Source organism: Gobius niger (genome assembly GCF_951799975.1).
Source record: "Gobius niger genome assembly, chromosome: 14".
In the NCBI taxonomy this organism is placed as follows: domain Eukaryota; kingdom Metazoa; phylum Chordata; class Actinopteri; order Gobiiformes; family Gobiidae; genus Gobius; species Gobius niger.
In genome coordinates, this window is record NC_136865.1 from 11052122 (window position 1) to 11066177 (window position 14056).

General features: G+C 42.1%; 1 protein-coding gene across 3 annotated transcripts in view; it reads right to left on the reverse strand.

Moving 5' to 3' along the window:
• Positions 1 to 567: 567 nt before the first annotated feature.
• The window catches only part of khdrbs3 (KH domain containing, RNA binding, signal transduction associated 3), a 157846-nt gene continuing 144357 nt past the window's right edge, over positions 568 to 14056 (reverse strand). The window contains exons 8-11 of one of the 3 annotated variants that reach the window (XR_013793604.1): positions 10241 to 10293; positions 6933 to 7058; positions 3842 to 3895; positions 568 to 1528 (exon numbers count right to left, since the gene is read on the reverse strand). Coding sequence is in view for 2 of the 3 variants with exons in the window: in XM_079571315.1 (XP_079427441.1) it covers positions 6967 to 7058; positions 10241 to 10293 (145 nt within the window). In the remaining variant the exon portion in view is untranslated. Of the gene's footprint in view, positions 1529 to 3841; positions 3896 to 5998; positions 7059 to 10240; positions 10294 to 14056 lie in introns of those variants that run through there. The other 2 variants (XM_079571315.1, XM_079571314.1) reach the window with 2 other exon arrangements.

The window sequence follows — 14056 nt, forward strand, 5'->3', positions numbered from 1 at the left end:
CGACTGCAGATAAGCTCGGCGGTTTTTAAGCCACTCGTGCGCCGGGGGAATGGGAGTTGACTCGGGGAGAGGGAGGACGCCGGCTCGAGGTTAGCCGCGTTATTGTTTGAGGCTTGGCCCGCGGCTCGACAGAGAATCAGCTGGTCTAATGGAAAACTATTGTCTGCCCGAGGAGGAGGGCGCAGGAGAGGGTGCAATACGGATCGGGTCTATTCGGACTTATGCACGAGACACAAAGAGGATCAGTGTACGGGGGGGAAAGCTATTTCGGAGTCGTAATACCCAATGATGTCTATTCTGATTAGGCTGTACACATCCAGAGTGTGGGGTGTTTTCCAAGCATCATGGTTCAGTGATCTGTAAAGCACTAAATAAAATGCTGTTGTTTACGGCTCCGTTTTTCTTTGCGAAAAAAAGGTGAGGAGTTCATCAGATGATCAATGCCAGAGGCGCTAAACACCGATATCCTGGAAGATATGAGATTTGTGTTTAGTTTTTGGTGTGGCTCTAAAGTAGGGGTCTGCGATGGAAGAGCCTTGACACCGAAAGAAGGTCCCAAGTTTGTCCCGGTGTTTAAATGCGTCTCATAAACATGTACAATAGGCTAATCCTGGCACTCCTGACCCGAACACAACACCACAACATATCTGGGTACAATACAATTCCGAACTCTTACAATGATTGACTTCCAGCGAGCAACAAAATTACGATGTCGATGTTAAGACACACTACACCTCAACCCTTTTCGTGGCTAAACACGTGTGCGGGAGGTCCAGCACATTTTTTTTTTTACAACACACACTGGACCTCTGCAAACTTAAGCGCGACTCCCCCCGCAACTCTCCTTGTTTCCTTGTTGGGGGAAAAGCTTTAAAATTTCATATCCGCTGCGCTTGTCTGTCCTGATAGGGCAATACGTTTGAAGTCGGCAGTGCACTCACTGTTGAATATTGTTTTTCCACAGAAAAATAAAAAAGACATTTTTGGTATAGTGCTCCAATTTTTTACTCCAGCGATGGGGACTAAACATCTAAAGCTGTCAGAAACACAACAATAAGGCACTGGGTGAATAATGTATCCGTGGGAGTGGATGTGAAATAGGTTAATGAATACTACGATATGGGCTGAGCCGTCTTTGGGAGGAACATGCTATTGTCGCTTGTGTATTATTTATGTATCCGGGTGGGGGGGGGGCACAGTTACGGTAGATTCATCCTCAAGAGCCATCCGTAAAGAGGAGTCCAGGTTCACAGACAGGTCAGAGCACTCCTGCATGTATAGGACTTCATGTATGGACTTCGCAGCAGCACGTGTCCTCAGATGCGTTGTCCCACAGGATGAACCACTGCATTCGGCTCCAGTGGAGAAAAGCTGTGCGTGATATAGGCAGTATACCAGCCGCCCAGTGACCGTTACAGAAGAGGTATGTGGTCAACAATGTACAGTAAGGTCCAGGTTTTTGTATGTCCATGGTGCCCAGATTGCATATTGAGAAGTTCACTGGAAGCTTTGGTGAAGTTTGTCCTTTCTGTAAAGAAATGAAAGAAAGACAAATCAAATTTGGAGCTGAACAACTGTCGAAATGATATCATGATTTCAAGTGTCGCCCTTTCATATTGGTATATATAACATGTATTACACACCCATTGTAATCTCTAAATGTTAAGACAATGAAGCTGGTAATCAGATCTTCATGCATATTATATCTTATGTATTTGACCAAGATATAAGCACTAACTATTCAACACACACACCACTATAAATATGACATTTCCCAATGACATTTCAATGGTGTTTTTATCTTAAACTGCACAGGTAAAGCAGACAAAAGTTCTATCCACTATCCACTATCACCCTATACAACCTAATAGAAAACTTCCAATTTAAATGTGTTATTCAAGGTTACAGTTTTCGTCCCCCTTTGTCAGCATAATCACTCAGCCCTTGCATTTCTTCTCCTAATGAAAGCTCTGGGCTTCATTTACAAAGTGCAGTACCAGCGGTGGCGTCGCGGTTCAAATGACACCGCTCTCTCAGACACTAATTGCGTATAGGTACAAAGACAAGCAGAGAGCGCAGCAGGATGTGTGCTCCCAGGGGAACACCCCACAAGGGTAAAACACACAGCCAATTCAGGGTCGAGATGCCCAGATTCTACAAGAGGGAAAGTGAAACGCTCCAGCCCTGTCAAGTACCCTCAAAGTCACATGAATATTTGAAGTGTGGTAGTAACACTTTGGCCTCGCCAGAATATTCCATTTTTGAACTTCCTAAGGGCGCTCACACGAGTGGACAGCCATTAGAGGGGTCTGCAGAGGTCCCGTCGCCCCATCTGCGGCTGGATGTGTTCAGCAGTGATTACCGAGCTCACAGCCAAAAGAGGGATTTAAGAGCGGAGTGAGACAAACATGATGCAACGGCTCAGACTTCACAGAAATCTTTCATCCTCAGAATGTTTCTAAATGCTGCACAGAACACAGGTACTTTACAGGATTCTGTAATACCGTCAGATAATACGGCAAGGGTGTTCAACAAAGAGCGAAGTGTGTCAACGTAAGACTTAAAACAATACTAAACCAGGACCACAACAAGGCGAAACTGGAACTCAACTGGGGGAATCGTGACAAACTAAACTTTTGCACAATTTTAGGTGGCCATGCATTTTTTCTTTAATAATTAGCCAAATGAAGACCTCAGTGATAATCATTATATTGTGGCTTCTTGCGATAGTGCATCACATAATATTACATTACTGAGCGATATATTGTGCAAGACTAACTACAACTATCCAGCTAAATCTATATTTTGTCCGGTCCATCGTGTGTCTCGGTGACAGACAGTTGCTTGTAGTAGTACTATACAAGTCCTGCAGCTAATTCTGCCGTGATGTGCCTTACAATGTACTAGGGACCAAAAGTTCACTTCATATATTATTTATATTGCATAGCGCTCCATGCCTTAAGCTTTTCCAAGTCAGATTTGAGAAAAGGATAAGACCTCAAACTTAGATGTCTATCTCCAAATGTCTGTTGTCCTTTTCTTAACCTGGGGGAAAGCTATGAATCTTCAATCATTTAGAGGGGATGTACATTACAGCGTGGGCCTACACTTCTGTTGTAGATAATAAAATGTATTATTTGTATTTATATGCATCAGTTAGTCTGGAGGTTTAGTTAAAGGAATAGGCCACCGTTTTTACATACTGAGATATGTTCTTACCAAACCGTAGCCGAGTTAATATATCCCCGTCTGGTCTTTGTCCGTGCGCTCTGTCACGCAAACGGAGCACATACGCAGCCTCTCCCACATGTCATATAGCTCCAAAAAAGCTCACGATAGAAGCTACCAAGCTCTTCCACGTGTTCCCTATTTAAATAAAGTTACGTGAAGTGTTTTCATGCGAAGTATATTTACACAGAAATGTAGCATGTCGATTTTATAAGCAGATAAAAAGGGGGACTATATTGTGAGGCGTAATGATACAAGGAGCAAAACGTCCGCGCAGTAACTCCTAAAGGCTATTGACGGAAGTGAGCGGGGGAAGTCTTTAGGAGTTACTGCGCGGACGTTTTGCTCCATGCTTTTTTGGAGCTATATGACATGTGCGAGAGGCTGCGTATGTGCTCCGTTTGCGTGACAGAGCGCACGGACAAAGACCAGACGGGGATATATTAACTCGGCTAAAGTGAGGTAAGAACATATCTCAGTATGTAAAAACGGTGGCCTATTCCTTTAAATCGTGTTAAGGTTATGTTATTACTACCTTTCAGGCGATATGTGTCGTGTGCTGTAGAGTAAATAGAAAACCCACAAACACGATGAGGTGAGGAGAAGAGCATACCTGTAGTATGGATGTAGCATTCAGACATATGGGACCGTGTGCTTCGACTATTACCTGGAAAGGAATAAAACAACACTATGACCACAACAGACTAAAACCATCTCCCACTGTAACATATATAGTGACACTATATATTTCAGGAGTCAAATATATAATTATTTTATCAAATTCTTAGAATTAGGTTATTTCATGAGAAATGTTAGCTTTATGTTGCTAATATTTATCTTGTGTTTACAGCGTGGTTATTACAACTATTTAAATAGTCCTAGCGTACACTGAACAAATGACATTAGTTTAGAGTTAGTTTATGAAGCACAGGTTATTAGGGGAGAGCTTAAACTGGGTTAGGTGGTTTACCTGGTGGGACGGCCGACTTTTTAGACTGCTACTGCCGTCCTCTCTCTGCGGAGGTCAGCTGGGTCATTTAGAGTCTTTAAACGACTGGCAGAGGGTCACAAGAACAACACAGGAAGAAAGAGCAGCCATCTTTACTTAGAAAAACGAATTTCAACACGACTGTTTGGAGGTAGGTCAAGGAGGCTTTCTCTGTCACTCTAAATGTATTTACTGACGAGGCGCGGCGTCACATCGAATTATAGGAGCAAACAGAGATGATAGAGTTTCAAGAGTTATCGCTAAATCCGCTAAAGCTCCGGCTTCAAAATGCATTGCAAATACGCCCTTATCACAGGTCGCCTACAAGGTCAGGGGCTCTAGCGCGGGAGTATTTACATTTCCTGTTCATATGTTTTAGTGAGCGCGGTTTAGTTGTTTTCAAGCGGCGACAGTTGGTGAAGGAATTAAGGTTAGTTTAAATTATAAATGTGTTTATAAATAATAATTATTCTCTTAGACACAGGATTTTTCTTTCAAAATGTTTATTTAGCATCAACAAAGAGGAAAATATTAAAGGGCTTACATAAGCGTAAAGAATCTCGCGATGGATGTGACACTAATAACCACCACGGGATTTAGAACGACATTATTGGGGCTCTACAAAGTAAGAAAAGTCTTTTTGAAATGAAAAAGTACATTTAGACTATAAAAGTCACACAGAAGAGAAAGTGTTGCAGCGCAAATTTTTGTACACCACTATTTATAGGACATATTAATGTGGAATTTGAGGGCCATGATCATAAAACACAACTATTTAGGGAATGGACGACATTCACAGAAGCACACCATGCTTTTATAAGCCCTTTAACACTAAAGATCTATTTGTTTACAAAAAAGAAGGAAACAGCAATACAATGTATACATTATGACTTATGCTCTTCTTAAAGTGGATAGAATTTACAAGAGACACGACCAGTTATCCCCCGGAGAAAATATATCTACAGTACTGCACTTTCCTAGGACTACGTTACTACATCTGAAAGTGATCAACCACGCAGTGTAAGAGACAGCTTCGACTAATGATCAGAGTAAAAGTGTCGTACAATGCCTTTCATATTAACAGAGCTGAGGGAGGACCTTGGAGCGCTAAGGCCAGGTTCATCCAGTTTCAGCATGGGTAGCTCGCGATTCAGATTTGATTGTGATTCAGGTCTTCTTAGCAGCAGCATATTTGTCATTTGCTGCTTCGGATATGCTATACTTCACTGTTGTTGGTTAAATCCATCCAGTTGGAGAAGAGGTTGGGGGAAAAAATGTCTGTGCTTTGAGCATAAATAGAGCTGCATGAAACCCCTTAACCTTTTCTTCAGTTTTACCCAAATCTAAAAGCTTCTCGACTGGAGAGTTTAAAGCTTATGGGTCAGTGTAACGCCTCATTTGAAACCTACAAAACTCATCTAAGCTATGTTTTTGTCACAATATAGTCACTTTTTTGCCATGTTTACGTCACATTTTCACTCCTCTTTTGCAGTGTTCCTTTAAGTGTAATTTTACTGTCATCAAGCCACAAAAATGTGACCAAAACATGTAAAAAAAAGCAACAAAAAAGTGATGGAAAGACAACCAAAAAGGACGTAAACGTGACAATCATAACGAGGAAGAAGCTTAGATCAGCTTTGCAGGTCTTCGCTCTGAAATGAGGCGTTGCTCTGACCTATGGGCTGTAAGCTCCAGTCAAGAAGCTTTTAGATTTGGGTAAAACTGGATAAAAAGCACCCGGTTAAAGTGGGGGTTAAGAGGTTAAATAGAAAAGCAAAACACAAAATCATGATACGACAATCATGAAATCCTTTACCATTTCCAAATTGGGAGATTGTCATAGGGATTACCCTTTTTTTTGCCACGTCACCCAGCCCTAAAACTCCATTAGCAAGAGCAATGGGATTTCTCAAGATGGGGAGATGGGAGATGCTCAGACTGGGGCTCCGCTCTTCTACTGGGTAAAAGCAATAGTCCAGCCTGGACGAGAGCGGAGTAACACTGTCAGACTTGATGTCGACAAACAAACGCCACGCCCAGGCATGAGACTGATGGTTAGCGCACTCGACAAACCACTCGGGTGCGGGTGAAGGGGCTGTGGAGTGGCCGCACGTCCTTGGCAGATCCAGGAGTACGAGAAGGGGTTGTGGGGAATTGTTTGGCTGAGGCTTAAATCCCATTTCTATAGGGAGGTTGTGGAAGTGTTAGTTAGACAGACCGTGTTCTCAGCCTGCATCGTTAACGCAGCCGGAGAGAGCTGTGACTGCAATGGGCTTGTTGGGATGTCAGTCTTGGATACTGGGGGTAAGGGGATGCCAACAACAGGGGAGTTTCGGCAGATGTCAATTAACGATGACAAAACTTTCAGATTCTCTAAAATTGCGATTTGTTCCGTTGAGAAAGAAAAAATTGAGGACCGTGTTCACTAAAGTCTGCGTAATGATTGCTCTTAGAATCCCTTTGATATTTATATTTGTTCAAACTTGGCCTTAGCCTCACCAGCCCATAGCCAGCTTCCGACTCCTGCGGGAAAGACAACCTAAACCGTATTATACACGACCCAGTGGGACCATGGGGGTTTGATACGAGGGGAGGCCATTTTGGAAAACCACTTTAGATTCACCCGCTGTCCCATCATTTCATGTTTTCATATCTCTGTGTAGTTTAGTGGTTTCACTTGTAAAAAGGTGAGAGCGTCCATAAAAAAATCCTTTACTTGGGTTGGACTCGGAGCCGGCGGTATAAACAGTTCAATATCTGGAGTATGGCTGCTCTCTGAACGCTCCCTTGGTGCCGCGTGCCGACGGTGCCTTGCCGCGACTGTTTGCCCACTCTTCCTGACCTGATTAGAGAGGAAACAAAAACAAACAGATAGGGGGGGTGTGATTGCAGACGCGCGTACTCCACTTAAATCATTTATTCCCCCCCGAGCTTATCCACAGATTTTTTTTTTGAGATTTCAATAAGAAAAACTGCCTGATTTCTGATAAAACTCATCAACACTCGAGGTATTGGGAGAGTGTTGTGCAGCAAGTTTAGTGACATACCATAAAAACCTCACTTTGTCTCAATAACATTTGCATGAGATGTGCGTTAATTTTCCTCTTCAGTTTTTAGCACGAGTAATGATAACTGCACAATAGAGGTCGACAGATATTGGGGGATTTTACAGTATTGCCTATTGGCCGAAATAGCACCCATAAAAGCCAATATCAGAGAAACAGAGAAACATTGCAATGATAATTGGCAACAAGTTTGACTAAAGTTATTTTCACTAAACCCCAGTCAATATGGACATGTCATTTTGAAGCACAGAACCAAGAGAATTGAAATGGAGGATTCAATGGCTGAGTTAGTTTTAACCTCTGCAATTGTAATTTTGATCACCGCGCAAAATGCTGCAGCTAGAAACAGTATGCTAATGCTAATGGAAGCATGCTAATGCTAATCAAAGCAGGGACAGAAATTGACTTTGTGCATAACTTTAAATCATAACAATGCCCCGCCCAAGAAGTGACTTCCTGTTTCGATCCAGCACGCCAAAATAAAAGCACCATCTTATTCATTAGTTAAGCAGTTCATAAGTTCAACTTTCTTTCTGCCTAACTATTAAAAGACAAAACACTAAAACTGTGTGTATTTAATTATATTCTTGTTATGTTGCAAGTACCTGCTGAACTAATCAATGAGACGAGCTGTGTGCTTTTATTTTGGCGTGCTGGATCGAAGCAGGAAGTCACTTCTTGGGCGGGGCGTTGTTAGGATTTAAAGTTATGCACAGAGTCAATTTCTGTCCCAGCTTTGATTAGCATTAGCATGCTGCCGTTAGCAATAGCATACTGTTGCTAGCTACAGCATGATTTGAAGTTAAGTAATAAAATAAATTTAGCCTCTGCATATCGGCATTGGCCATCAAATATCCCCCCCAAAAATCGGTCGACCTCTAATGCATAAAATGTATCAACAAGTTCCTAACATGTCAAAACACATTTTCACCCCGTGTGAAGTTAGCTGTGACAATAGACTAGACATATCATTGCACATTTCAACACAGACAACACACACAAACTCTACCTTTCACCTGAGAGGATGCATCTCAGATAATTGAATGAGCAGACGATCAAATAGCTACTTGAAAAGGAGCGTTCAGTGGCTCCGGGCCAAAAGAGGTCACCATTAGCATTAGGCTAAATGAGTGCCAGGTTCAGCCTCCCCCCCCTGGTAGCGCCGGTTCGAAAGTGGCATTATCGATGGCACCCCGCGTGTGATCCTGAGCCAGTGCTGAGCCTCTCCCGGGGCAGGCTGCCGCGCCGACGCCAGTAGACCTTAATTAGAGTTGTCAGGGCTCAGCGGCAGTCACTTTGAAGACAGCCACAGAGCTAACCTTGTGTTTGTTTGTTTTTGTTGTTGTCGTTTTTTTTTTTAAGTGCGTCTTTGAACTGTCACCTCTCCAGCCGCGACCCTCGCCACTTTAGGAGGCGGCGCGGGGCTCTGATCATCCCGTGTTCCTCCACAAAGTTGCTGTTTGCTTTGAAGCCTCTCCAGAAGATCCAAATCAATTAGGCGTGAAGAGAGAAGCTCATAATATAAGTGTCTGCTGTTTACCTGCCTGCCACGCCCATCTGCCCAGGTGTGTACTCATTTCCATAAGAACTTTGAGACATTAAAACGCTGTTATACTTGGAACTGGAATGGGATACTTGTTCACTGATAGGGTTTTGATTCCAAAGTACAGGACAGTTTTTGCTAATTTGACCTTGGCCCATTTTGCATAGTGCGATGCATGAACTCACTTTTGTAGCTATTGCTTTTCATTTTGATCAACTGAACTGAAGCCAGGGATTATTCCAGTTTCCACGTGATAGTAGATTTGATTTAAGTTATTCGTCGCTTTGGTGTTTAATGATACTGTGTTTGTATAGTAGATAGAGGTAGTTCAAAGCACTTTTAAAAGAGTCATTTTGAATTTGATTTTAAAAGTATCCCATTGACAAAGGGGATTATGTATTATATGCACCAATATCTTTGTAGGTCTTAACCGGGAGCCACCTGTGTCTAAGTGACGGAATAAGAACATCTGAACGTAAATATAATAAATGAACAGTGAATGGTCGATTTAGAACAATGTATGCTTTGATATTGAGCTGTTTGTAGCTTATGTCGGCTAAAGATAATCAGTATGCTAGTTTGATAGTGGTTACGTTTTGAAAAGGTAGAAATTGTCATGTTCGAGCTTTTGAAAACAATCTTGTGATTTTTTTCGTACTTTTCAGAAGTATGTGATGTCATGAAACATCGTATGCCCGATATGAAACACATGTACATAACATTTCACCAAATCCAGTACCTCTTCTTAGGAACAGAATAATTAACATGATTTTTAATGAAATACTGTAAACCTCCACAACCCCCGCCGTAAGCAAGAACATTTTCTCCAGTTCGGGTTTACGCAAATCTTAAAGCTTCTCCACTCTCGACAGGCCAGTGTAACACATTTGAAAGCTAAGACCTACAAAACTGATGGTGCTATTTTGTCACTTTGCTTTTTCATCCAATTTTTGTCGCCTGTTGTCAGTTGTTTGTAACCGTTTTTATTGCTTTTTCATTCCTTTTTTGTTGAATTTTGTTTTTTCCAAGAAGATTTTAGATTTGGTTAAAGTCAAACTGGAGAAACCCCCCGTTTAAGGCAGGGGTTAAGAGGTTAAGTGTAACAAATAATATCACAAGGCAGAGATGAGTGACTTGCAAAATCATACCTTCTATGTTTGTGCAGTTAAGAAAGAAAGTATTAAAAGTAGTTTACTCTACATGGACAAACAACTCCTTTATGACAAGGCATGTCTGTCACTTTCTATTTTTAAGAAATAGTGCAATTGTTGTCGTTCTAATATATGCAGTATATATGCATATTTCTTCTGCTCTAATATGCTGAATGAATGACAGGAAATGAGCCAGGTAATTGAAGCTATATTGATGCTTCCATTATTCAGACTGAGTGCTAATAATTGAGGAGTGGGCACTCACCATAAGACTCATACGACTCCCCGCTGTGGCCGTACTCGTAATAGTCCTCTGAGCTGTGAACACACACACATATATCATCAATACACAGGAAATTACACTACAAAAGGAATGAAACACCTTTTTCAATATTGTTACGGAACATCAAAGCTATGTCTACACTTGTGCTTTTAAATATAATTAATGTAGTTCCAGTAAAATATGAGAAAGCCGGCATGACACAAACAAGACAAGATTTCAATCAATCAAAAGTTGTGGCTTCTGCAAAGGCAATTTTCTCCGTATCATTTAGGAGAAACAAGCAAGGAGCAAAGACAGTCACATTTATTCAAAGCTTCGGAAAAAATCGTTTAAAAAAAAAAAAGGAATCTAATCACAATCTCGATCATGATGGTTGATTCAGCAGATCATAAAGGCGGTAGCTATAAAGAAGGATAAGTAGCTCTGTATTTCAGCTCTCTACATCCTGGATAGCACGTGATTCTTGTAATAGTTCATAGCAGATCAGTTTCAGCCTTGTGGAGTTATTAGTATTTTCTTGTGGACCCTTTGAATCCATTTCCAGATGCCTTTCTAAAATTGCATTAAAGTAGAACTAAGTAACTCATGCCCCTAGAGGCCATAAGCACCACTGCAGGTGTCGTAGCAAGTTGTGGTTTGTTACTCATTATTTGCCTGTGAGAGTAAATACTACACTGACAGAAAAGACAAAGGGAGAGAGGGATATTGTACATCCAATTACACAAATTAGATCATTTTTTTCACTCAAACTTGGCTGTAAATACTGTTTAAGTGGTGCTAGCCCACAGTTAGCTTTGCCCGTTAGCCTGTTAGCTTCTTCTTCAGAATTCCATTAGTGTGTATTGCGCCTCTGACTCTTAGGCAGGAAAGTTGGAGATGAATGACCCCCCAAATCATCGCATCAACACTTGTATTACCCCCAGAGGGACAACGGAAAGCATTTATTAAGGTAAACAACGTTACTTAGTTCTTCTTTAAAACCCTAACCCTAACTTGCATTCATGTAATCAGAAAAGCTTTATATAATACCGCCGTGAGAAATGCCAAAAAGAGTAAATTAATGACTGTGGCAAAGTTCAGTTCAATCCTTGCTCAAGGTATGGGGCTGTACTGCACTAAGGTTTGGCTCTACCTCAGTTTTACTTACAGCAATCTTTTGTAAAACAGTAGGTTTCATGTAAAACTAGTTACAAAATGTGAGTGTTGTTAGGAAGTCTGCTACAATATAAATGGCCAGACATGAAGTGAAAAAAAAGAAAAAAAAGAAACAGGTCTCAATCGATCAAAAGTTGGGGTCCACGATGGCAATTTTTACTAGGCAATTTCCTGTTGCACCATTCTGCCCGAGCCCTCAGTTCCATATCGCTGCATATGGAGATCTACGAGAGGTGGCAACTTTAATGAAAAATAAAAAGGCGGATGGGCGGGTAGCAGGGCGCTTCATTTCTTCCCCACCCTCTCCCATATATTTATTTATTTGTGGCCCCGGCGAGGCGCTGACAGAACAATCCGCCGTGGCTATCATTCAGTAACAGCGCTATCATTCAAGAGAAGCAATTCATCATAAGGCTGCCACTGAGCCGACAGGAGCCATCACAGCTGTGTCCTCCCCGCCTGCCTGTCACTCAGCCGCCTGTGCCTCTCCTGAGCGCGAGTCGCGATTAGAGCAACACAACACCGCATCCCCAGGGCTGAGGGCAAACACCGACAACCCAAAAAAACATGCTTAGAGAAACACTGTATTTGCTGTACACACTGGAAAAAAACAGTGATACAGTGTGGTGATGTACCTGCTGTGCTCTTACAAGCTACGAGTCAAATGGTCAGAATATACCGATATGGGCTGAGACGTAGCAGAAAATGCATGTATACTAAAATGATGTGGGAATTTTATAAAGTCATTGTTGGCCATTGAGCATTGTTGATGTAAACAATAGGTGGCAACACTGCAACTCATTCTTGCTTTAATACTTTGATACTATGAAGCTATAGTCGCTATTTACAGATTTGGGCCTAAACTAAAGCAGACAGAGAAGTTTGTGGCATTTAACCCTAGAACACTGTCGCTCTAATTCAAAACACCATCACTAACGCCGGGTGATTTTTACCCGAGATAATAAGTACTTGTCATCAAGATATATCAAAACATGACAATACATGACAAATTTGAGTAGTGTTCTTTTATTTTAAACTGTGTCATGCCAAACCAAATGAAAGAAAAGCATCATGAGGGGACCTAATGCTCCAAAATTACTGGAAAATGAGGAATTTGGGAATAAAACATTGATAGATAAAAAAATGAAGATGGAAATTGTTTTTTGGTCCACCCATTGCTGGGATATTTGAGACTTCCCTGGTGAAATCTCTACCCGAACCCTGGGTAGAATCCACCCGAAACCTACTTTACCTTCTATCACTAGGTACACAAACGCAGCATAAGGAAACTCACAATCATTTATGGTGGTCTAGGGTTAAGAATACCGCCATACCGCCTTCACTATGCCCAATCCCATCAGACCTTGGAAGCTAAGCAGGGAAGGGCCTGGTCGGTACTTGGATGGGAGACCGTTTGGGAACACCAGGAAGCCTAGCGAATGTAATGCGTGAGTGAGTGAGTGGTGGTGGTCGGAGGGGCCGATGGCGCAGTTGGTTGCCTCGCTTCCGTCAGTCTACCCCAGGGCAGCTCTGGTTACAAAGATAGCTTACCACCACAGAGTATGGAGTGAACGAATAGTGCAATGTAAAGCGTCTTGCCCAGAAAGTGCCCAGAAAAGCGCTATATAAAACCAATGCATCATCAAGAATAGATGACTAGCCAAAAATAGCAGGAAAACCAAAAAGAAGCATTAGAAGGGGGCACCAAAATGCTTGGTTTGAAGGTTTCCGAAGGAAGTGAGATGTTGAGCACACCAAACTCTTTAACTTCAGCACTGACCACAGTGAAGCCCAAAGCTCTGACGCATTCACCCATGTTTAATCAACTCACAGTGCAAGCAAAACACACGCGTCATGAAACACAATCGAAAGTTTGACAAAGACATTTTCACATGACCTTGGTTCTGAAGATGTTTTTTTTTCCCCGTAGTATGACTTGTATCTGTGTACTTTTAGGCTCACAACAAAGAGCGTGTTTTGGGTGATCGCAGGGTGCTGCTCACTCTGAGTTCCGCTGTTGGCCCTTTGCACGCTTCGCAGGACAAACCAGACATTCAAGGACAATTTTACAGACAGTTCAAATTGACAAACAGCTGTCTCAACACCTGTATTATTTCACACTGCAACAAAATATACTCCCTCCTGTATTCTTTTACCACTTAAAGGCAGCACCTGATTGTGGTTCAGAAGAAGCTTTGGGATGTGTTTTTCTCCACAACTCGTGTCGAATAATGACAAATAAAGCTCAGTAACTAAACCTTGACTGCCGCGGATACAAAAAGGAAGCTTGAGTGGACAAGAAAACGGGACCAATTGAGCAGAAAGTTAGAAGCCACTCTAAAAGCACTGTGGCAGCCCGATGAGACATGAGACAGCTCCCTAAACAGCCTGGCGTCGGGCTTAGCATACATTTTACACAGTTAATAATTCAATCCAAAACAACGCAAAGGCAAACTTTTTTTTTTTCCTGTAGTAAATGGTGTCCTTTCCAAGCTCCTTGCCGTACATCCCTCCAGTCAGTTCAGTATAGCGCTCGTGAAATATAGGCTGGACGTCATGTGAGCGGAAGATCCTTGACACAGACCTGGGATGGGCCAACGCGACGGCCGCAGAGGCACTCATCGGGTTAGGTTGGGGGACCTG